The sequence below is a fragment of the Schistocerca americana genome, chromosome 5 (assembly GCF_021461395.2).
Source record: "Schistocerca americana isolate TAMUIC-IGC-003095 chromosome 5, iqSchAmer2.1, whole genome shotgun sequence".
Lineage (NCBI taxonomy): Eukaryota > Metazoa > Arthropoda > Insecta > Orthoptera > Acrididae > Schistocerca > Schistocerca americana.
The window spans coordinates 594,574,923-594,600,821 of NC_060123.1; the positions used below are offsets into that span (position 1 = coordinate 594,574,923).

Sequence of the window (25,899 nt, forward strand, 5' to 3'; positions counted from 1 at the left end):
CGCCTGTATTTGCCATGGACTAGTGCTGTCATAAAACAATGACTACAAAAAGGATAGTGTTGGGGTGCTATTACGCAGATAGCGCGACAGATGGTTGCAAATCACTTGTCTAACAGAATGTGCCATCCATTGGACTATTATTCAGTGTGCTTTCACTAAGATGAGGCGGTTTGCATCTAGTGATGCAGTATGGTGGTTGATATGGCTTCTCAACCATTCCTGTGTAACAAACTGTGTATTGCATTCGCTGTGGTGTGCTTATCAAAAGATATAACAGAATTTTGTAGACTGCTTCCGAATAACATCTCACTTCTGAAGCACCAACTTGACTTCACAAGACGCACATCTTATCAGAAACTGAAAGAAACTGTCAAAAGACGAAATGAGAGTACAAGGATATCTAAGCTGTCCTTACCTTCAGAATGACTCAGTGACGAGATTTCACACAAGAGCTATTGTGGTTGATATTTTTCATGACACAAGTATGTATTTTTATGACGGAATAATGCACAGAAAGACACAAAAGTGGAGAAACCTAAAGTACAGGGCATTTTGCTAATACGTTTTTAAAAAATTTGTTCCGTATTATATACTTTTAAAAATATTATGAGGTAGAACTGAAGTAGAACTCGGTGGAATATTGTGCAGATGTGTGAAACCTGCCCTCAGGTCAGTGTCTGATGGCGAGAAAGCGCAGGCTTCGTATAACAGCACGCATGCGCTTTGAGACACAAACTGTCTGGCAGAAAGGTTGTGTTCCGTGTTGTGGCTTGGCAAGACGGCCAAGCCACTATGAGGAAGCCGAAAGGCACGCGTGTAAGCTCACGCAGGCTGGCGTGAGGTCTGGAACAGTTAAAGGAGTTGAGTCTAGTAAAAAAAGTACGTAGCTTCTGGAATACTTAACTTTAATCCATAATTGGTGAACATCGGTCTGACGGTACATGCATCATAAGATAAATAGCAATTGATAATGGCGCCTTGCTAGGTCGTAGCAAATGACGTAGCTGAAGGCTATGCTAACTATCGTCTCGGCAAATGAGAGCGTAATTTGTCAGTGAACCATCGCTAGCAAAGTCGGCTGTACAACTGGGGAGTGCTAGGAAGTCTTTCTAGACCTGCCGTGTGGCGGCGCTCGGTCTGCAATCACTGATAGTGGCGACACGCGGGTCCGACGTATACTACCGGACCGCGGCCGATTTAAAGGCTACCACCTAGCAAGTGTGGTGTCTGGCGGTGACACCACATTCCGAATGGTGTAAATGACAGGAGCTTGGTGCAGCGTGCGGGCGAGATACATATTAATAGACCGTCGGGATTTCTGATTAATTTCCCATCCAGTTCAAACCATGGGAAGGCATTGACTACATCCCTACTTGCAAAATGGCTCTGAGCACTATGCGACTTAACTTCTGAGGTCATCAGTCGCCTAGAACTTAGAACTAAATAAACCTAACTAACCTAAGGACATCACACACACCCATGCCCGAGGCAGGATTCGAACCTGCGACCGTAGCGGTCGCTCGGCTCCAGACTGTAGCGCCCAGATCCGCACGGCCACTCCGGCCGGCTCCCTACTTGCAGGTGGCCAATGATTTCTATGAATACCGGGGGAGAAGCTGGCGGGAATCGTAACATTAATATAACAAAAGATTTAAAAAATAAAACTCAGCTATACAGAAGCACTCCGTCATCAGGCCACAAGTGGCCCATCGGGACCATCCGACCGCCGTGTCATCCTCTGTTGAGGAGACGGATAGGAGGGGCGTGTGGTCAGCACACCGCTCTCCCGGTCGTTACGACGGTTTTCTCTGACCGGAGCCGCTACGATTCGGGTGAGTAGCTCCTCATTTGTCATCACGAGGCTGAGTGCACCCCGAAAAATGGCAACAGCACATGGCGGCCCGGATGGTCACCCATCCAAGTGCCGGCCACGCCCGACAGGGCTTAACTTCGGTGATCTCACGGGAACCGGTGTATCAACTGCGGCAAGGCCGTTGCCCAGTTATACAGAGGTGTCCAGAAAATTGTATCCACTGTTTAAAAGTCCATAACTGGCAGTCGCCAGACAGTTAGTGTTTTGTTCTTAGTTGCACCTAGTTACTCGAGTAAACATGGCTGGCGCAAGGCTTACATTCGATGAAAGGAAGTCAGTTTTGAAGTGGTATTTTAAGTACCAAAACATTAATGAGGTTCAACGGCAATGGCGAAATGAGTATCAAACAGAGCCACAGACACGTTTAACGATTCGTCGCTTTCGAGACAAATTTGAAGCCGATGGCTGTGTTAAAGATGTACATAAACAACGATCTGTACGACCTGTAACAGTAACAAGTCCAGCTAACTCCCGTAGTGTGTTACAACAATTCACTCGCTGACCACAGCAGTCTGTGAGACAGTATGCCCGTGAAACTGGAGCGAGTCGCTCAAGTGTTCGCCGAATTTTGAAGACACCAAAGTGGAAGTGCTACATCCCATGATTGCTACACGCAATGAACGAGGACGACCCAGATCGTAGAATGGAGTACTGCAAGTGGTTTACTAACATGGTGCGCAACGATGAAGAGATTGCAGAGATGATTGTGTAGTCTGATGAGACACAGTTCAAACTCAATGGTACAGTAAATCGCCCCAGTTGCATCTACTGGACCTCCGAAAATCCGAACATCCATGAAGACAAAGCCGTGAATTGTCCAGGAGTGAATGTGTAGTGTGAGTTGTCTTACCGGGGTTTGATTGGGCCATTCTTCTTTGGCGGCACAGTTACCGGTGAGGTTTGCCTTCAGAAGCTTCAGACACTCACTTTACCAGCCATCCGAGACTTGTATGGAGAGGAAGAGTTTACTTTCAACAAGATGGTGCCCCAGCCCACTACCAAACTCGTGTTAGGCCGTATCTCGACGAAAATCTACCAGGAAGATGGATAGGCCGTAGAGGTGCTGTGGAGTATCCACCACGTCCCCCAGACCTAACCCCTCTGGACTTTTGCCTGTGGGGAACACTAAAGGGCGTCGTTTATCGACAAAAGCCACGCACCTTGGATGAACTTCGAGAATCCATCGTACATTCATGTGCAAATATCCAACTGAACACGTCGCAGACAGTAGTTCGTGCTGCAGTTCGGCGGCATCGTTTGTGTGTGGATGTTAATGGTGACCATTTCGAAAACCTATAGTGCTATGTTTAAGTTGGACTTTAAGCTACACTTTCACCAAAAATGAGACAACTCTGTCAATTAGTTTGCAAGTTATGGACTTTTTAACAGTGGATACATTTTTTTGGACCCCTCTGTATTTTGAAATCATAACAGAACTAGCAACTGATTAGGCGAGAGCAGCCTCCGCTCACTCTGTATTCTGAAATCATAACAGAACTAGCAACTGATTAGGCGAGAGCAGCCTCCGCTGACATAAGCACAATCTCAAAACGACGTAGAGAATGAGTAGTGAACTTGAGACTCAAACACATAACTGAGAATGTGTCAGAGAAAAGATGAGGGAACATGAGAACAAGATTTAGGCAATAAAAGGGGGCACGTTTTTGGTGATTCCCACGCCATGGCCTTTGCTGCTGCTGTCCTGTTGTATCACGAAATACTCGCAGTCACCCAGCTAGCAAAATGGAGGTCGAAATCGGGCAACATTACTAATGGTTGTTGGAAGTAATGTAACAGCTGAACTTTGCTGCAGCGAAGACCTCTGGCGGACGACGCGGGTGCTCTAAGGTCTCACCTAATCAACTGGCCTCACGCGAGCGGATTGCCGCCGTGGGCCAGAACTGCGGTCCAGTTCTGCGGGTATCTCTGACGGATCCGGTCCGATCTGAGACCTATGGTTTCCCACTAACGGATCTAGCTCTTCAATCTTCCTGGAGGCAGGGTCTGTTCGTGAGTGGGGGGTAAATGGTGGCGGGTTTTTGTGATTCATATTCATCCACGGGTCCAAGACTGCATTGCACGCATGACGTGCCGGAGGACATGGATGACGGATTTCGCGAATTTCCACTGTGTCTCTCCACAATTACTTTGTAGAGGGCGGCGCTTTGTAGACTTTTCCTTATTGTAGTGCCCGAGGGAGGACTCGAACCTCCGGGGGGGGGGGGGGGGGGAAGCCGCGCGAACCGTGTTTGGCAAGGCGTCCGAGACCACGCGGCTACCCCGCGCAGCGCGAATTTTAACTATAATCTACATTTGTCTGCTTGTCATGTTAAAATTTGCTTGTTTTGCGAAAACGAAATGTAGCTAATACAGTGCAACCTCGCTAACATTCTAATGCGGTTGCAATTACGATAGAATATTGAAACACTGATGCATTAAAAGAGCAACTGCGGACAAATGAAGTCGAAAGATTACGAAAAACCACATTCTCAGTATAAAAATAAGAGTGTAATTTCTTCACTTATCCTGTTGTAAAGCCACATTTATTCACATTTAATAGCTATCGATGACTGTATAATTACGTAGTTCAATTGTAAAAGTCCGCTGGTACTCGTATACCGCGGTAGATAAGGAAGTTTCACTTGTTTACCTTATGGTAAAATGCTGTTCTCTTTGTGTGCTATCGTAAGTGTGATATAAGGGATATTATGAGTATTTCATTACAGCCTTATTGCTGGTGTCCACGGTCGCAGATGCTTGTGATGCATAACATTAATTTTCTGGAGATCTGTGACAGAGAGTTTCTCCCAGGTTTGAAAAAAAAAAATAAGTATGTGAGTTAAATTTCATACGCAAAAATCACGAAACACTATTTCATAGGAACCCATATTTTCCAAAGACAACTTTTCAAATTTTACGCAGTGTTACTTATATGCGAAGGATCGCAATAACTATGACGATTAGCGAAACGACAGGCACCTCATCTTCGCAGAAACCCGCCCGCGTGTGTGTGTACCCGCTGCAAGGAAGGATCGGTAGTTCCCAGAAGTGCAGGTAACGGTCTCAGGGCTGTGCCTCCACTAACGCACAGGCGGGGACTGCAGGTCTTCAAGAACCCGCCAGAAATGTCCGTGGCCCGTCGTTAAAATCCGATCGTGCGTGGCCAGCTGAAATCTGGGTAGCATGGCGATGGTTAGGATTTTTGTTAGCTGACCAGTGCTTTACCCTTTGGGAAACTGAAAGAATCACTTCAAATGGTTCAAATGGCTCTGAGCAAAAAAATGGTTCAAATGGCTCTGAGCACTATGGGACTCAACTGCTGAGGTCATTAGTCCCCTAGAACTTAGAACTAGTGAAACCTAACTAACCTAAGGACATCACAAACATCCATGCCCGAGGCAGGATTCGAACCTGCGACCGTAGCGGTCGCGCGGTTCCGGACTGCGCGCCTAGAACCGCTAGACCACCGCGGCCGGCAGACTCACTTCGTGGAACAAGGTTTGAAGATGATGTCTCCATTGTGCACGCTGCCAAACAGTGGCTCCAGAATTTTACCGTGCAGGTATACAGGCGCTGGTTCCAAGATGGCGTAAGGCAGTTGAGAGGGATGGAAATTATGTGGAGAAATGAAAATATTGTTCCTAAAGGATGTATCTACACACTGTAAAACTTTCAAACATGTAGGATAAAAGATGTATTTAAGAAAAATAGTGTGCATTTCTTTTGGAGTGACCCTCGTATTATGATGAGCACTGGTCTGTTCATCATCGCCAGCCGCTGAGGCCAAGCGGTTCTAGGCGCATCAGTCTGGCACCGGGATGCTGCTACGATCGCAGGTTCGAATCCTGCCTAGGTCATGGATGTGTGTGATGTCCTTAGGTTAGTTAGGTTTAAGCAGCTATAAGTCTAAGGGACTGATGACCTCAGATGTTAAGCCCCGTAGTGCTCAGAGCCAATTGAACCATTTCTTCATCATCAAAACATCCAGGATATGTCACCTGATTGAACATTTATTCATTATTTCTCTACTCATCCTTCGTGTTCGACCTTGCTTGGCTGCACACTCTCTCATCACGGCACAAAGGGTTCTTAGGATGGTTTGGTGGGAAGGAGTAAAATGTCTTTAGTGAACAATACAGCGATCTTCCTTGTGCAATACGTTTAGGGCCCATCCCAAAACCTGTTCCTGTTGCTGGAGCAGCTGAAAATGACAGCAGCTCAGAATATATTTGCAACTTCGTGATTGTACCCCAATTCTCTAGTCACACAGTATTATACTACTAAATTCACTTGACTTTTTCTTTTGTTACTTTGATGAAATATTCTGAACAGTTCTTACAATTTTTTAACTTTTCGAATACTAGGACGTAATTTTATGCTGAAATTACAATTTCGTTCATTTCTCACTACGCAAGAAATTTTCGTCTCTCTCTCTCTCTCTGGCTTAGCCACTGCTACATGAATGCACACACTTACTACTAGTATGCCAGGCCCCCATTTTCTGAGGTTAATGCAGCTGTATCTGTATGTTCGGAACTTGATGAATAGATGGATTTTCCTTCTTTCCCTAATGGAAATGAAAATGACCACAATAGCATTTCGTAACAAAATCCCAAGTACAGCTCTGATTTCATGTGGTATTTATTGTAGAATAAACAAGTAGCAGTTAATAACTATTAGCATGTGCTAGAATGTCACAACTTAAGAAATAATTAACAATTCATTTTTATTATCAATATATTCATATCAGTTTCTCTGTCACGGAGTTTTACACATAGAAGCACTGGATGTTCGCTACAAAGTATACCTGATTATGATTTTCATTTGGAATCTAAAAGTTGGATTGGGCTATGGTTCTGCAACATTATTTTTTTTTATAAAAAGGCTTTGTCTTATTCAGATACACCTGTGCATCCAGGAGCGCTAAAGTCTTGGTGTTGTCTGATTTTGTAGCTACTATCCCTCCCTCCCACTTTTACCTGTGATATTTTCTTTATTGGCCTTATTTTTGTTTAGTGATTTTCAGTTATCTTCCTGACTGTTTCTAATTGTTTCTCTTTTTCATTGAAGCCATTTACTCGTTTACTATAATTCCCCCTCCTCCCAATTGGTCCCTTCTGCTCCCAGTAAGTCCTGTATTTATAACATTGTCTTGTTTTTTTCCTTCTCATGCAACAATATTCTCTGTTTCTAACATGATGTCCCTAATGTATGCATTTGTTAATTTGCTCTTATTAGTGTTATTTCTCAGATATTTCTGTAACAACTACGTTTCTGCTTCCGTTTGTCTGTGAGATTCATTATTTTTGGTCAAAATGGGGTTTGCAAGGCTTCGCTATGTGAACCTGTGTGTGTGTGTGTGTGTGTGTGTGTGTGTGTGTGTGTGTGTTTGTGTGTGTGTGTGTGTGTGTGTATGTGTATGTGTGTGTGTGTGTGTGTGTGTGTGAGTGAGTGCGTTCTTCTGCTGTCGTTTTCTCATGAGCACATTTAATTCCTTTTCTGTGTTTTGTGCTGTTCTGTTGGCATTTTCCTAACTACCTGTTCTGCTTTATCTATCATGTGCCATAGGACTATGATTCTGATAAGTTGCTATCTGCAGGTGCAAATCGTATATTTTTTTGTTTAGTTCAGCTCTTTTTGCACTCTGTTACCTAATTTCACTATTTTATCAAAGCGTCAGTGGTTAACTTGGCTTTTTTTTTTTTACGTGAGAATCTCCGCTTAACTCTACATAAATGTACCTTGGAGCCAAATGATAATGATCACACGTTTTGTTGAATTTCATGTTGTTTCTTATCCTGTGGAACTGGATGAGAGTCTTCTTGTATGTTCCTGTTCTGCAATGCAAGCGGTAATAATACTGTGAAAATTTGCAACCATTCTTTTTCAGTTGCTACTCCGATTATGTTTATCACATAGATGACAACAAATGTTATCCACCTCTGTGGAACATAGCCTCAACTAGTCCTAAATCGAAACTAATAAAAAGCTGTATTAGCCAGTCAATAACATCAATTTCATTTTTCTAGTGTAGAGCATTATACATCATCATCTCCCCTAAAATGGTGTTTTGTGAAGTGAACCTTTACTGAGAAACTTCTAAAAACATCCGCTGATAATAGTTCGTTTTTTATACCCACGGTTCCTTGAACATTATTTTGAATAACATGCTGTCCCCTCATCGCAGAAAACACCATAATCTAAATTCAACTCCATTAAATTGGAAAATAATGCCTTAATAGTGCAAAACTGTAGTCTGTAATAAGAAAACAAACCGTTTTTTTAATTTACCTCGTAAATACTTAAGACTCAGTTTCAAATATAGCAAAATACACGAAGTTTGTTGATGTCCCTGTGGAAACGGCTGTAGCTTCAAATCTTGTTTTCGTGCGAAATTTTTAAGTGTGTAATACAGCTACCATATGCTTGCGACGCCTGCAAGAACAACGCACAATTTTTAGGCACATACTGCTCACAAACTCTACATCAAAAACACGAAATTAAACAAGATGAGGCAAAAATATTCTTTCAAACTGACTGTGTGATGCTTCACTGTTTTTAGCCACTGTGGTACGGAAAAACGAAGTAACTTTGGCACGGGGCGCGAGTACGTCCGACGCCAGGCATAGATTATACAATTACCAACACTGCTGTACGAGAATAATGCCCATACTTGGTGAAGGAAGAAGCCCTGTGACTGGCCTGTTTCCAAGAAGTGGGCGTGGCTTCAGAAGGAGTTGAGAAATGCCATTGGGTTACCTATTCTAATTGTTTTTCTGCTAAGGCAGGTTCAGGCCTTATGATTTGTTCGAGAAACACTATCTCTTCCTCAGCCTTCCCACACTACTTCTTCCATTAGGATTATATACCATCACTTACAGAGGGATTTTTGAGGTGTTATACACAATACATGCTCTCTCCAATCCTACTTTCGTTGGATAAATTTTTCAGGTAATTGCTGAACCCCCCAGTTCTTTCCTAATTTCTTCAATTCTCATGTTGTTTTCTCTTGTGGAGCCTTCCACAGTCTAAGGAACTACATTTCTGCTGTTTCAAGACGTGTAAGGTCTTTTCGTATTAATGTCCAACTATCTGCTCCTGTGGGTAGTGCCATGATCTTATAACATTTCCTTTGGATTTCCCTTCTTGTCTTATCGCTTAATGTTGTTTCAAATGGCTCTGAGCACTATGGGACTTAACATCTATGGTCATCAGTCCCCTAGAACTAAGAACTACTTAAACCTAACTAACCTAAGGACATCACACAACACCCAGTCATCACGAGGCAGAGAAAATCCCTGACCCCGCCGGGAATCGAACCCGGGAACCCGGGCGCGGGAAGCGAGGACGCTACCGCACGACCACGAGCTGCGGACTCGCTTAATGTTTTCTGACTATTCCACATATATGTTGATATGTGTTAATTTTCTTATTTATGTCTTCCTTTTCTTCAAAAATTATCTCATATCCGATACAGTAAATGGGACATCTGTTCCATTATTACATTACTGATGATTATCTTAGTTCTTACGGGGTATTTTCCTAAAACAGCCATTGTTTTTCTTTCTAGTGTTTACATCTTCTGGTTATAATTTAAGCTTATGCTATTTAACCCATACATCGCTTCTTTTATAATTACTTCCTCATCAGCAAAAAGCATCGTCATTCTTATAACTTGACGTATTCTGTCCTTCTTCCATTTCCTGACCAGCCTGTCAATGTAGATAACCAATAATCTGTGGGCTCGTAGAGACAATGAGTATTTATATATATATCTCTTTGTTTTTTAAAAAAATGTATTAGTTAGTTTCAGTTCATTAAACATAACAAACTTTATCACTATAATACCACTGTTATTATTGGTATCTTCTTCATTGTTGCTGATCAAATGTTGAATGGATTCTTTATCATTTCTTGAATTTAGGTCTACTGCCAAAATGACATGGTCGCTGTTGCTTACCTAATTTAGGTGTTTCTGTAATTCGACATAGTTGTTCCTTTCCTTACTCACGTGCATATGTTCCTAAAACTGTTGGATGTCCAGTGTCACTGTCTCGTTTACTAATGCATACAATTATCTTCTCATTTTCTCAGTACTGTGACTCCACTACATGCTCTTTCCTTAGGTTCTAGTCCACTGTATAGGCCTAACTTAAGGTAGCCTGTCCCCAGACCCTGTATGTTCCATGTGACAACACTGGCTATGTATACAATTAAACTTTTCCTTGCCTGGTTCTTCGGTTTTTATCTGCGGATTATTTTCAGGCTCGTGAGTAGACAGTAAAATATGCGTCTGGATTAGAAACTCACTGATTGGCCTATTTTCAAAAAGAGGTGTGGCTTAAAAAGAAGTTGAAAATTGTGACTGAATGAGCTTAGAAGCTCTCTAATTGACCTACTTCACAAAAAGTGGTGTAGTGTAGGAAAGGGAACGGAAGGGGCAGTGTTGTGGCTTAAGAATGGGGTGAGGGGAGGGAAAGACGGAGTGTGTGGGGGGTACAAGAAGTGTGTGGCTTAGGATGGGGGTGTCCTTAGGAGAGGAGTGGTGCATGATGACGTCAACTGTTTGCCCCTTCATGTAGACAACCTGACAGTCAGTGGTCAGATTTGGTCCAAAGTTGGAGCTGCATTCCTACTCTCCTAAACCGCAAAATATCAAAATGTTTTGTTCTCTTCAAGTCTGTCACATCTGTGTATGAATGTTCAGTATGTTTCTACATCATCTGCTGGCTTCATAGTTGGAACGGTATTTTCGTTTTCAGGGGCGCGACTTGTAGGACACTACGGATTCCGTCGTCCTCTACTTCTGGTCCGCGACCCTGACATAATCAGACAAATACTCGTGAAGGACTTCGGAACGTTCCACGACAGGGGCCTGTTCTTTAATGAAGAAGAACCGCTCAACAGGCACCTGTTCGCCCTGAATGGAAGCAAGTGGCGCCATCTGAGAACGAAGCTGACCCCAGTATTCACATCGGGAAAACTCAAGGGCATGTTCAAGGTGAGCGTCTACTACTGGTCAACTATCAGCTCGTGTGCGTGTGTCACTTAATTAGGTGTACATGAGTGTAAAGCATAGGCCTATTATCGTTTCGAGCTTTTCGAGGCTTAGCGTTTAAGTACTTCATTTTTTGCGGTACAGTTTCGAGACCTGAGATAATTGTCTGCAAAAAAGTTCATTTTATTTTTATCCATAAGTTTGATCGCTTATTAGCAAACAGAAAAAAAGTAATTTTCGCAGGTTCATGTTTGTCAACTTCTCAGTAATTAAGCAGTTTCATTTTTGGAGTTCGCTTCACCTGACATTCGAACATACAACACTAGAACGAAAAATGATCTGCATTGTCCTTCAATGAATATAATTTCGACACCGAAAAGGGTAAAATATGCATATATAAAATTCTTTGTCAATCTAGCGTGGAAATAAGATGTCTGACCGACAACACAAGTGTTTTGGACTATACATAAAAGATGTTCCTCCTTAAAAACTCCTTATGTGGTCTACAGGAATTCCTGAACAATAATCGTTGGTTATTTATGGATGAAGAGGCACTGGGGGTCTGGAGCGAAGTCGACTTTCTAATTCATTCCAAAGGTATTATGTTGGATTCACACTGGAACTCTGGGCAGCCCAGTCCGTTTCAGGAATGTTAGTGTCCACAAACGATTGCCTCAGAGATGCTGCTTCATGAAAAAATGTGTTGTCATGCTGACGCAATCAATCATCGCGTCAGAACTATTACTTTACTGTACACACCACACAATGACGTACTGTGTGTTCGTAGAGTTTCTCAAGCGCAATGAGGGAACCATGCACTAATCACGAAAAGCGCCCCCACACCGCAACACCACCGCCTCCGCAATTCACTATTAGCACCACGCCTGATGGCAGGTAGGGTTTTCCAGGCATTCATCAAACCCAACCCCCCCTTAAGATTACCACAGAGCATAGTGTGATTCATAACTCCAAACCACAAGTTTCCAGTCATCCATTGACCAGTGGCGTCATCCTTTACACCATCTCAGGCGTCGCTTAGGGTTGACAGCAAAAACGCGTAGTTTATGAGGATCTGCTCGACTATTATACCTCATTATTTTTACCTCCATGTCAGCAGCCATTGTGCCTGCCGGACGTCTGGTAGCACTTTAGAAGCCACGAGTGATTCCTTCTGCTACAATGCTCGACCATCCGTGTCTACCAGTATATGAGTTCTGGCTGGTGATGGTTTAGCTATTGTTGTACCTTCATGTTTCCACTTCACAGTCACTATACCAACAGTCGTCTGGCACAGATTTAGAATGGTCGAACTGTCTCTGCTGGATTTGCTACTCAGGTGACATCCGCAGACCAGTCCACCTTCAAAGTCACTCAGCTCTCTTGACCGTCCCATTCTGCTGTTTCTGCCTCTCTTCTGGCAACACTGTAACACCCCACCCGTCACTTATCTGGATTTTGTCTGTGTTCACCCCAGGTAATTGACTAACAGATCAACAGAGCGTGCAAAACTGCCGCAGTGTCGGATAACGCAAAGAAAGTAATAAGGCCCTCTGACTCCTGATTGAACTGCGGTGGCAGTGATGACATTAATTGATTCAGAATTGATCCCTTTTAATTAAAAAGGGGTGCACATTGATGTTATATTCAGCTATTGAACACCAGATGCAAATGTTGAACATAAAATTAATTAAGAAAGTGACTTGGGATTTCAACTACTTGATTGAAAACAGATGCAGTCGATTAGCACAGATTTATTTTAACTCACGACCTTCAATCATCACTTTACATGACTCTCCTAACAGGCAGTGGTAATAAATTGCGTTTGCATGGAGTAAAGCGCGATAAATCAAAAGTGATTCTTATCGACTGACCCAGGCGTAATGCGAAGTGCGAGAAGAATTCTACAATACACAGCCCATGAAACCCTCGTGGAAACTTTGCCGACATGATCCAACAAATTAATCAGTGGCCGGAGCGGGCGCAGTATCACCGAATTCAGCGTGGCAGCGCGGCGTCGTTATGCGGACGTCGGCCGATCTCGTGGTGCTGCAAGGCTGCGCTCGTCTGTTCACTTCTAGCTATCTTGCTCAGTACATTTTCTTTTTTTTTGGTCATCAGTCTACTGACTGGTTTGATGCGGCCCGCCACAAATTCCTTTCCTGTGCTAACCTCTTCATCTCAGAGTAGCACTTGCAACCTACGTCCTCAATAATTTGCTTGACGTATTCCAGTCTCTGTCTTCCTCTACAGTTTTTGCCCTCTACAGCTCCCTCTAGTACCATGGAAGTCATTCCCTCATGTCTTAGCAGATGTCCTGTCATCCTGTCCCTTCTCCTTATCAGTGTTTTCTACATATTCCTTTCCTCTCCGATTCTGCGTAGAACCTCCTCATTCCTTACCTTATCAGTCCATCTAATTTTCAACATTCGTCTATAGCACCACATCTCAAATGCTTCGATTCTCTTCTGTTCCGGTTTTCCCACAGTCCATGTTTCACTACCATACAATGCTGTACTCCAGACGTACATCCTCAGAAATTTCTTCCTCAAATTAAAGCCGGTATTTGATATTAGTAGACTTCTCTTGGCCAGAAATGCCTTTTTTGCCATAGCGAGTCTGCTTTTGATGTCCTCCTTGCTCCGTCCGTCATTGGTTATTTTACTGCCTAGGCAGCAGAATTCTTTAACTTCATTGACTTCGTGACCATCAATCCTGATGTTAAGTTTCTCGCTGTTCTCATTTCTACTACTTCTCATTACCTTCGTCTTTCTCCGATTTACTCTCAAACCATACTGTGTACTCATTAGACTGTTCATTCCGTCCAGCAGATCATTTAATTCTTCTTCACTTTCACTCAGGATAGCAATGTCATCACCGAATCGTATCATTGATATCCTTTCACCTTGTATTTTAATTCCACTCCCGAACCTTTCTTTTATTTCCATCATTGCTTCCTCAATGTACAGATTGAGGAGTAGGGGCGAAAGGCTACAGCCTTGTCTTACACCCTTCTTAATACGAGCACTTCGTTCTTGATCGTCCACTCTTATTATTCCCTCTTGGTTGTTGTACATACCGTATATGACCCGTCTCTCCCTATAGCTTACCCCTATTTTTTTCAGAATCTCGAACAGCTTGCACCATTTTATATTGTCGAACGCTTTTTCCAGGTCGACAAATCCTATGAAAGTGTCTTGATTTTTCTTTAGCCTTGCTTCCATTATTAGCCGTAACGTCAGAATTGCCTCTCTCGTCCCTTTACTTTTTCTAAAGCCAAACTGATCGTCACCTAGCGCATTCTCGATTTTCTTTTCCATTCTTCTGTATATTATTCTTGTAAGCAGCTTCGATGCATGAGCTGTTAAGCTGATTGTGCGATAATTCTCGCACTTGTCAGCTCTTGCCGTCTTCGGAATTGTGTGGATGATGCTTTTCCGAAAGTCAGATGGCATGTCGCCAGACTCATATATTCTACACACCAACGTGAATAGTCGTTTTGTTGCCACTTTCCCCAAAGATTTTAGAAATTCTGATGGAATGTTATCTATCCCTTCTGCCTTATTTGATCGTAAGTCCTCCAAAGCTCTTTTAAGTTCCGATTCTAATACTGGATCCCCTATCTCTTCTAAATCGACTCCTGTTTCTTCTTCTATCACATCAGACAAATCTTCACCCTCATAGAGACTTTCAATGTATTCTTTCCACCTATCTGCTCTCTTGTCTGCATTTAACAGTGGAATTCCCGTTGCACTCTTAATGTTACCACCGTTGCTTTTAATGTCACCAAAGGTTGTTTTGACTTTCCTGTATGCTGAGTCTGTCCTTCCGACAATCATATCTTTTTCGATGTCTTCACATTTTTCTTGCAGCCATTTCGTCTTAGCTTCCCTGCACTTCCTATTTATTTCATTCCTCAGCGACTTGTACTTCTGTATTCTTGATTTTCCCGGAACATGTTTGTACTTCCTCCTTTCATCAATCAACTGAAGTATTTCTTCTGTTACCCATGGTTTCTTCGCAGCTACCTTCTTTGTACCTATGTTTTCCTTCCCAACTTCTGTAATGGCCCTTTTTAGATATGTCCATTCCTCTTCAACTGTACTGCCTACTGCGTTACTCCTTATTGCTGTATCTATAGCGTTAGAGAACTTCAAACGTATCTCGTCATTCCTTAGTACTTCCGTATCCCACTTCTTTGCGTATTGATTCTTCCTGACTAATGTCTTGAACTTCAGCCTACTCTTCATCACTACTATATTGTGATCTGAGTCTATATCTGCTCCTGGGTACGCCTTACAATCCAGTATCTGATTTCGGAATCTCTGTCTGACCATGATGTAATCTAATTGAAATCTTCCCGTATCTCCCGGCCTTTTCCAAGTATACCTCCTCGTCTTGTGATTCTTGAACAGGGTATTCGCTATTTCTAGCTGAAACTTGTTACAGAACTCAATTAGTCTTTCTTCTCTTTCATTCCTTGTCCCAAGCCCATGTTCTCCTGTAACCTTTTCTTCTACTCCTTCCCCTACAACTGCATTCCAGTCACCCATGACTATTAGATTTTCATCCCCCTTTACATACTGCATTACCCTTTCAATATCCTCATACACTTTCTCTACCTGTTCCTCTTCAGCTTGCGACGTCGGCATGTATAACTGAACTATCGTTGTCGGTGTTGGTCTGCCGTCGATTCTGATGAGAACAACCCGGTCACTGAACTGTTCACAGTAATACACCCTCTGCCCTACCTTCCTATTCATAACTAATCCTACACCTGTTATACCATTTTCTGCTGCTGTTGATATTACCTGATACTCATCTGACCAGAAATCCTTGTCTTCCTTCCACTTCACTTCACTGACCCCTACTATATCTGGATTGAGCCTTTGCATTTCCCTTTTCAGATTTTCTAGTTTCGCTACCACGTTCAAGCTTCTGACATTCCACGCCCCGACTCGTAGAACATTATCCTTTCGTTGATTGTTCAATCTTTTTCTCATGGTAACCTCCCCTTTGGCAGTCCCCTCCCGGAGATCCGAATGGGAGACTATTCCGAAATCTTTTGCCAATGGAGAGATCATCATGACACTTCTTCAATTACAGGCCACATGTCCTGTGGATACACGTTACGTGTCTTTAATGCAGTGGTTTCCATTGCCTTCTGCATCCTCATGTCGTTGATCATTGCTGATTCTTCCGCCTTTAGGGACAATTTCCCACCCCTAGGACAAGAGAGTGCCCTGAACCTCTATCGGCTGCTCCGCCCTCTTTGACAAGGCCGTTGGCAGAATGAGGCTGACTTCTTACGCCAATGCTGATTATTTACCAAAATTTAGGCAGTGGCGGGGATCGAACCCGGGACCCAAGACGTTTTGATTATGAATCAAAGACGCTACCCCCCCCTTTTTTTTTTTTTTTTTTTTTAAATCTCATTTTGTTCGCTTTTGTTCGTTGAACCTGCTCGGAGCGGACGTCGTAAGACATCCGTTTAAGTTCGTTGTTGATCGAGTAACTCAGTTTTTTTATTGCAGAGGGCAGCTAACCCTCTGACCTAACACGCTGAGCTACCGTGCCGGCTCCCCTAGACCACGGGTACACATAGCTGAACGAAAACTTTCTATCTCCAAGCTCAATCGTTCTGTAAGTCCTAAACTGCAGAGAAGCTCACTCCCTCTCAAGCAAGCTGAGTGAAGAACGCCACGTCCACACTCTAGGCAAGCTGGGAACGGAAGACCTCCCAGTCCGCTCTTCGCCTCGGTTTCCCCTCCAGCAAAATCACTTGCGCTAATTGCAGCGGAAGTCGCGTTAATTATGCGTCGCTTCCCAGCGCCGACCAATGCCTGCTCTGGGAAGTGAACAAATCCCCAGAAAATTCCCTTCCTCTCAACTTCTGCTATTTAGCTCCTCCCAGGCCACCTATAGGTTAGCGTTTGCACAAAACACCAATTTTTCCGGAATTCTCTCAGGAGATTACTTCAAACTCCTTGGTCCTATGTTCCCATCAGAGGCCGGCGTATTTCATTCTGTCGCTCTTCACCTGAGTTACTTCAGACTCTGCAGACCGTGAATTCAGCATGAAGTTGCTATAGTCACGAACACGCATATTTTGGCCTCTGTTGACCGCTCCACCGTAGCTTTGCGCGGCTTACTCACATGTTTCATTGAAAATGGGACGACGGACATTTATCAACAGGTGTACAAGTTCTCTGTCTGCTTCCTTGTACACCAGCATGGCGTCAACCACCCAATCACTGTCACTCATCTTAAGGCAGCTGGAGGCCACACCCCATTACTGCTTTCTCAGAGCTTGAGCCGCCCTAAGCTGCCTATTGTCGCTTCCCTTCGCCGCTCCCCAGCCGGCCACGGTCAATTCTCAATACTTCCCTGGGAAAAACTAGCTTCCAGTAAATCGACGCGTTTCCACAAAGTTTTCATGTCGTGTGAACTACTTTAAAACCATCACCCGACATTAATTATTCCAATATGTCCATACTATACCCTCTACAAGATGCATTGTGCCTTGTCAGTCATTTTTGTTCAGCCCTACTGTTCGCTCAACGTGAGTTAGGTGGTCTTTAATAACTTCATGTAAGGGGCATAGTTCTTGCCACCTTACAACACAATACTCCGTGCCTCCTTTTCCACAGGCTGATCCGTCTCTGGTGACATCTAGTGGTCAGTTCGACATTTTGTGGAGGTGTCTGGATACTTTTGATTGATACTCTGTGTTTGGGTCGACACTCTCACTTTATCCTGCGAGACAAGGACACCAACCAAATTCAATGTGGACGATCTGTGGCTCGTTCTATGAAATGTGAGGGGACTGTCAACTGGGAATCAGCCACAATAAAACATGCGAGCGGCATTCGGAAAGTAAAGAACGTGTTTTCCTACAGAAATTTTTATTTATATAATTAAATGAAACTGTATTTTACGTACAATTTGAAACATGTACTTTTGTAGTAACGAAACTGACTGTAGCGTGTAAGTCATCTGTTAGAATGTGAATGGCATGCGAGCGTGCATTTTATCTCGCCACTTATGCGCTTTGCCCTCCACTGAACTTCTCTGACTGCGAGAAAATAAACTGAAACTGTCAATAACCTTAAACCAAAGCAAAACTGCATGAATCTACATAACACAAAAACTGAATCTGATGCACCACTATTGATATGAAATTGGCCCTGGTAATAAAACAAAACTTGATCAGTTCGAAAATAATGGTCCCTGTGCTTAATGTGTGCTATCCCTGAAATAATAAAATTTCTTACCTTTATCTGCGTAATGGTAACACTCTTCAGAATGCTCTCTAAATGGTGCAAATGGCTCTGAGCACTATGGGACTCAACTGCTGAGGTCATTAGTCCCCTAGAACTTAGAACTAGTTAAACCTAACTAACCTAAGGACATCACAAACATCCATGCCCGAGGCAGAATTCGAACCTGCGACCGTAGCGGTCTTGCGGTTCCAGACTGCAGCGCCTTTAACCGCACGGCCACTTCGGCCGGATAGAATGCTCTCTGTTAGTACACTAAGTACTGTAGTTAGCAAACAGCTGTTGTGCAAGGCTATTGCGTAGCTCACATTTTAATTAAATCGAATATGATTGAGACAATAACTTCTTAAGCAAAATCGTTAATCAAAAACGACATGGATCTGGAAACTGGTACTGACTTGTGGTAAGTAACAATATGGTACTAACTTTAAAACTTGTATTTTGACTCTTTGAAAATTAATAACGCTAACAATGAACACGCCGGCCGCGATGGTCTAGCGGTCCTAGGCACTTCAGTCCGGAACCGCGCGACTGCTACGGTCGCGGGTTCGAATCCTGCCTCGGGCATGGATGTGTGTGATGTCCCTGGGTTAACTAGGTTTAAGTGGTTCTGAGTTCTAGGGGACTGATGACCACAGATGTTAAGTCCCATAGTGCTCAGAGCCATTTGAACCATTTGAACAATGAACACACAATAAACTGATTATATATTAACAATTAGCTTTACAGAATCATTGGGTGTGAGTGCTATACATTGACTCAGTCATCACATGAATATGCGCATAGCATTGGTAACAAACCAACTTTCTTTACCTTAATTATGTCCAGTATGGTATCTTGCAAATAAAAAAGCATTACTGCTCGTAGACAGTAAGTATATATCCAGCACACTCAGATACAACACGTCTTTACACTTGAGAGTCCTCCATACACCAGTGACGGATAGAGAAAAACCTCAAGGAGGGGGCGCAAAAGATATCTTGAGCTACCTTTACTTTTACTGTAATAAAAAATAATCAGCACACATGCAAAGTTTGAGAAAGTTTTACTTAAACTGATTATACACGTATACAAGACAATCCCATCTTAATGATATTAAAAAGTTACAATTGTGGTTCTCTTCCTTAAATGGGAACGAAGTCTTTCGCGACGACACTTATATGTAAAACATTCTCGGTTTTCTAGCCGCGTCAATTCGGCATAAAATCTCAAGCTTTCGACGATTACCCCCATCGTCATCGTCGGGAGCAGCTGACTGTCTTCACTGCTGCTGTGGTAGCCTTTTTTATAGCCCGTGAACGGCTTCTTATTGGTCGGCTTATGATTGGTCGGCGATTACGTACTGCTGTCGCAGACGGTGTCACTGTGTGCGCCGGTGGCGCCACCGCTTCCGTTGGATCGTAATCCTTGCAAGGAACGTCTCTGCTGCTTCTCTGCATCAAGCGCTCGTTTCCATGCACAGCTCAGATGGTTCTTTTGTCTCATTCTTATTTCAACAGCCTCCTTAATAACAGAATCCCAGTACGTGGAGGCATGGGACAGAATTTTTGTTTCATCCAACAATATTTTATGTTTGTTCTTGAAGCTGTGCTCCGCAGTTGCCGATTTCTCCAGTTCTCTATTTTTAGTATGGCGTTGGTGTTCTGCACAGCGGTCGGAAACGGTACGAATGGTCTGACCTATATAATTGCTTCCACACTCACAGGGTACATTATAAACTCCAGGGACCCTGAGGTCGAGATTGTCCTTAACAGGGCGCATCATCTCCTTAATTTTCTAAGGAGGACGAAAAATCGGTCTTATACCCCGTCTACGCAGGACTCTTCCTACTTTTCTGGAAATAGCGTCACAAAAAGGAAGAACCGCAATCGGTGTTTCATCCTCTGAGTGTGCAGCATTTTCACGTTTCCTTTTTTTGGAGAACGCTGCCTTTATAACTTATGCACCGTAGTCGTTCTTTCGGAACACGTACTTCAGATGGTTAATCTCGGACCTTAACTGGTCCTCGTCAGAAACAGTTTTTGCTCTATATATTAACGTGTTCAAAACGGCTCTCTTCTGAGCAGGATGATGGAAACTCTGTGCATTTAGGTATACATCAGTATGCGTCGGCTTAAGGGTATACAGAGTGGCCAAGACGCCCGTCCGCCTGTCGTACTAAAACGTCTAAGAAAGGCAGTCTCCCTTCCTTTTCCATCTCGACAGTGGATTGGACGTTCGACTGTATGCTGTTCATGTGTTCCATGAATTGTTCGAGAGCTTCTGCGCTGTGTGGCCAGATCATAAATGCATCGCCAACATAACTATAAAATAAGGATGGACGGAGGGGAGCCGAATTTAATGCACGTTCCTCAAAATTCCCCATAAAAAAGTTAGCCAGTGATGGAGACAACGGAGAGCCCATCGCCATATCATCCGTCATTTCATAAAATTTATTACCGTACAAGAAGTTGGTGGTCGTCACCACGTGCCGGAACAACTTTGTAGTTTCAAGAGGAAAAAGATCCGCCAGCATTTTCAAAGTGTCCTCCACAGAAACTTTTGTGAACAGCGATACCACATCCAGGCTGACTAAAATGTCATTTGGACCAACTCTAACCTGTTTGATTTTCTCAATGAACATCTGGGAGTTTTTGATGTGATGTTCACACCAGCGGACTATAGGAGTCGTCAACTTTGTCAGATATTTGGCCAGCTTGTAAGTAGGAGAACCAATTGCACTGACAATACGTCTCATGAGAACATTATCCTTGTAGATCTTCGGTAGTCCGTACAACTTGGGCGATCTAGGAGCTCGGACTCTATTTTTTTTTTTTTTTTAACATCGTCTGGCAGCCCGGAATTCACAGTAACTCATGGTTTTTCTGCTGTACGTCAAAGTTGGGTCCCGTTTAAGACATTTATACGTACTGTCCTCCAACAGTGATGTCATTTTACTATGATATTCGGTAGTAATAAGGACCACGGTGGCATTTCCTTTGTCAGCTGGTAATATGGCAAGATTTTCATCTCTCCGAAGTAAATGGAGCCCTCCCTCTCCTCTCTACTGATATTAGATCTGGGAGGCTTAGCTGAGGCCAAAAAGCGACTGGTAACAAGTCTCACTTCGTCGGCGTCGTCCTGTACAAGATGCCGCACCACCTGTTCTACTCCACTGATAAAGGTTTGAATTTTGTTCCTACAGCACGTACTATACCCATCGTGGTAAAAACTCTTGTCCTGTAGGCGTAGCGATGTTTTCACTGGGTGACTGACAATCTCGTCATCTTCAAAGTGTGTTCCCTGTAAATAATCTTTAAGCGACCCAAAGAGACGGAATTCAGATCATTGGCCTTTCTTTGAATCTTGTGGTCCGCTGTGAGCATTCATGGAACCCATTGTGAGGACCTCTTTGAATGTCCGAGAGTCTCGATCATTGGAGACGCAATTCCAATGCTGACCGACAGCTGTAGAGCTAATTGTCGAGTTTTTTGTTGTTGATGATGATGATGTTTGGTTTGTAGGGGGGGGGGGGGTTGTGGTCATCAGCATCCGTACAAATTCCCAATTTTTACACAGTCTAATTTTTTTACCCAATCCAATCTGGCCACAGTCACAAATGATGATGATGATGAAATGATGAGGACAATACAGACACCCAGATCACGGGCAGAGAAAATCCCCAATTCGGCCAGGAATCGAACCCGGGACCCCGTGATCCAGAGGCAGCAACACACGCCACTAGACCACGAGCTGCGGACGTCGAGTTTTGATGCAGCGATCGGCACGAATAATAGCATCCGCACGATTCAGCATGTCTGGAGCAGTGTCTGTGACAGGACGTCCAGAGCGTGGCTGATCATGGAGCTCAGTTTCTGCATTTCCTGAGGCTGTAACTTTCTCTATCCATCACACATCTGTACTCCTATCAACTACAGCATCGCCATACACTGCACACAAACGTTTATGCATGTTCACCACGGTTTCTTTTTCTGCACACAAGAATTCAATAACAGCACGCTGCTTGTAATGTGAGTTGTATGTAGACGCCATTTTGACGCTCTGCCATCTGCCAGAACGGTTCGAAACTTCACCGACGCACAGAACAAGCATCGAATGTGAAGCACCAACAAGGGCCTTTGTCTATGTACGTTAATGGTTTTTTTTTTTTTTTTTAATGTGGGACATTGCTGCTGAACGACCCTCTTACATTACTCTTGTGGCCTGGCACTTGTGACTTACTATATTACTTAGTATGAATAAGGAAAAATGTCATTCGCATCATTATTTATCGAGGTTTGAGTTGGGCTTTCCAAACCTGTCCCATGTCCTTGAAAATTTAATTACACATAGCAAATAGTCAAATGAAATTCCCTACAGCTTCATGAAAATGCACGAGATTTTTTTCATTATATTACCTCTCAAATGTCATATAAATTAAATAATGTGACTAGTGAAGAAAAGATATACACTACTGGCCATTAAAATTGCTACACGACGAAGATGACGTGCTACAGACGCGAAATTTAACCAACAGGAAGAAGATTCTGTGATATGCAAATGATTAGCTTTTCAGAGCATTCACACAAGGTTGGCGCCGGTGGCGACACCTACAACGTGTTGATATGAGGAAAGTTTCCAACCCATTTCTCATACACAAAGAGCAATTGACCGGCGTTGCCTGGTGAAACGTTGTTGTGATGCCTCGTGTAAGGAGGAGAAATGCGTACCATCACGTTTCCGACTTTGATAAACGTCGGATTGTAGCCTATCGCGATTGCGGTTTATCGTATCGCGACATTGCTGCTCGCGTTGGTCGAGATCCAATGACTGTTAGCAGAATATGGAATCGGCAGGTTCAGGAGGGTAATACGGAACGCCGTGCTGGATCCCAACGGCCTCGTATCACTAGCAGTCGAGATGACAGGCATATTATCCGCACGGCTGTAACGGATCGTGCAGCCACGTCTCGATCCCTGAATCAGCAGATGGGGACGTTTGCAAGACAACAACCATCTGCACGAACAGTTCGACGACGTTTGCAGCAGCATGGACTATCAGCTCGGAGGCCATGGCTGCGGTTACCCTGGCGCTGCATCACAGACAGGAGCGACTGCGATGGTGTACTCAACGACGAACCTTGGTGCACGAATGGCAAAACGTCATTTTTTCGAATGAATCCAGGTTCTGTTTACAGCATCAGGATGGTCGCATCCGTGTTTGGCGGCATCGCGGTGAACGCACATTGGAAGCGTGTATTCGTCATCCCCATACTGGCGTATCACCCGGCGTGATGGCATGGGGTGCCATTGGTTACACGTCTCGGTCACGTCTTGTTCGCAATGACGGCACATTGAACAGTGGACGTTACATTTCAGATGTGTTACGATCCGAGGCTCTACCCTTCATTCGATCCCTGCGAAACCCTACATTTCAGCAGGATAATGCACGGCCGCATGTTGCAGGTCCTGTACGGGCCTTTCTGGATACAGAAAATGTTCGACTGCTGCCCTGGCCAGTATATTCTCCAGATATCTCACCAATTGAAAACGTCTGGTTAATGGTGGCCGAGCAACTGGTTCGTCACAATACGCCAGTCACTACTCTTGATGAACTGTGGTATCGTGTTTAAGCTGCATGGGCAGCTGTACCTGTACACGCCATCATGCTCTGTTTGACTCAATGCCCAGTCGTATCAAGGCCGTTATTACGGCCAGAGGTGGTTGTTCTGGGTACTGATTTCTCAGGATCTATGCACCCAAATTGCGTGAAAATGTAATCACATATCAGTTGTAGTATAATACGAGGTGCATTCAAGTTCTAAGGCCTCCGATTTTTTTTTTTTTTTCTAATTAACTACTCACCCAAAATCGATGAAACTGGCGTTACTTCTCGACGTAATCGCCCTGCAGACGTACACATTTTTCACAACACTGACGCCATGATTCCATGGCAGCGGCGAAGGCTTCTCTAGGAGTCTGTTTTGACCACTGGGAAATCGCTGAGGCTATAGCAGCACGGCTGGTGAATGTGTGGCCACGGAGAGTGTCTTTCATTGTTGGAAAAAGCCAAAAGTCACTAGGAGCCAGGTCAGGTGAGTAGGGAGCATGAGGAATCACTTCAAAGTTGTTATCACGAAGAAACTGTTGCGTAACATTAGCTCGATGTGCGAGTGCGTTGTCTAGGTGAAACAGCACACGCGCAGCCCTTCCCAGACGTTTTTGTTGCAGTGCAGTAAGGAATTTGTTCTTCAAAACATTTTCGTAGGATGCACCTGTTATCGTAGTGCCCTTTGGTACGCAATGGGTAAGGATTACGCTCTCGCTGTCCCAGAACATGGACACCATCATTTTTTCAGCACTGGCGGTTAACCGAAATTTTTTTGGTGGTGGTGAATCTGTGTGCTTCCATTGAGCTGACTGGCGCTTTGTTTCTGGATTGAAAAATGGCATCCACGTCTCATCCACTGTCACAACCGACGAAAAGAAAGTCCCATTCATGCTGTCGTTGCGCGTCAACATTGCTTGGCAACATGCCACACGGGCAGCCATGTGGTCGTCTGTCAGCATTCGTGACACCCACCTGGATGACACTTTTCGCATTTTCAGGTCGTCATGCAGGATTGTGTGCACAGAACCCACAGAAATGCCAACTCTGGAGGCGATCTGTTGAACAGTCATCCGGCGATTCCCCAAAACAATTCTCTCCACTTTCTCGATCATGTCGTCAGACCGGCTTGTGCGAGCTCGAGGTTGTTTCGGTTTGTTGTCACACGATGTTCTGCCTTCACTAAACTGTCGCACCCACGAACGCACTTTCGACACATCCATAATTCCATCACCATGTCTCCTACAACTGTCAATGAATTTCAATTGGTTTCACACCACACAAATTCAGAAAACGAATGATTGGACGCTGTTCAAGTAAGGAAAACGTCGCCATTTTAAGTATTTAAAACAGTTATCATTCTCGCCACTGGCGGTAAAATTCCATCTGCCGTATGGTGCTGCCATCTCTGGGACGTATTGACAATGAACGCGGCCTCATTTTAAAACAATGCGCATGTTTCTATCTCTTATCAGTCCAGAGAAAAAAAATCGGAGGCCTTAGAACTTGAATGCACCTCGTATATTTGTCCAATGAATGCCCGTTTATCATATTCTTGGTGTAGCAATTTTAATGGCCAGTAGTGTAGATTAAAAAGAAAGTAGAAGCAGAATTCGCACCATCGCCTCGATCACATTCCGCTTGCAAAGCGCGAACGCTGGCAGTTTCTTTTTTCTTCTCGTTTTGTTCGTTAACGTTCATTGCATTTGTTCGGGACGGGCGTACCATGACACATGTTCAAGTTCATCGTTGATCCAAGCACTCAGTTTATTATTATTATTATTACAGAGGGCAGCTAATCCCCTCACTGAACACGCTGAGTTACTGTGCCAGCATAAATGCTAATTAATGCCTTAATAAATGTGCACTTAAGCCTCATAAATTGCGTGTCATGTGGAGGAGGAGGAAATTAGTGTTTAACGTCCCGTCGAAACGAGGTCATTAGAGGAGGAGTACAAGCTCGGATTATGGCAGGATAGGGAAGAAAATCGGCAGTGCCCTTTCCAAGGAACCATCCCAGCGTTTGCCTGAAGCGATACGGGGAAATTACAGAAAACCTAGATCAGGATGGCCGGACGCTGGTTTGAACCATTGTCCTCCCGAATGAGAGTCCAGTGCGCTAACCATTGCGCCATCTCGCTCGGTATTTACTCAAATTAACCCTT

At 43.8% G+C, this 25,899-nt stretch overlaps 1 protein-coding gene and 1 pseudogene across 1 annotated transcript in view; one reads left to right on the forward strand and one right to left on the reverse strand.

Annotated features, from left to right (window-relative positions):
* LOC124616022 (cytochrome P450 6k1-like) overlaps positions 1–25,899 on the forward strand; it is a 175,036-nt gene that overhangs the window by 78,534 nt on the left and 70,603 nt on the right. Inside the window, exon 3 of the mRNA XM_047144240.1 lies at positions 10,636–10,874. Coding sequence (XP_047000196.1) covers positions 10,636–10,874 — 239 coding nt within the window. The remainder of the gene's footprint in view (positions 1–10,635; positions 10,875–25,899) is intronic.
* LOC124617018 lies at positions 1,882–1,999 on the reverse strand (annotated as a pseudogene).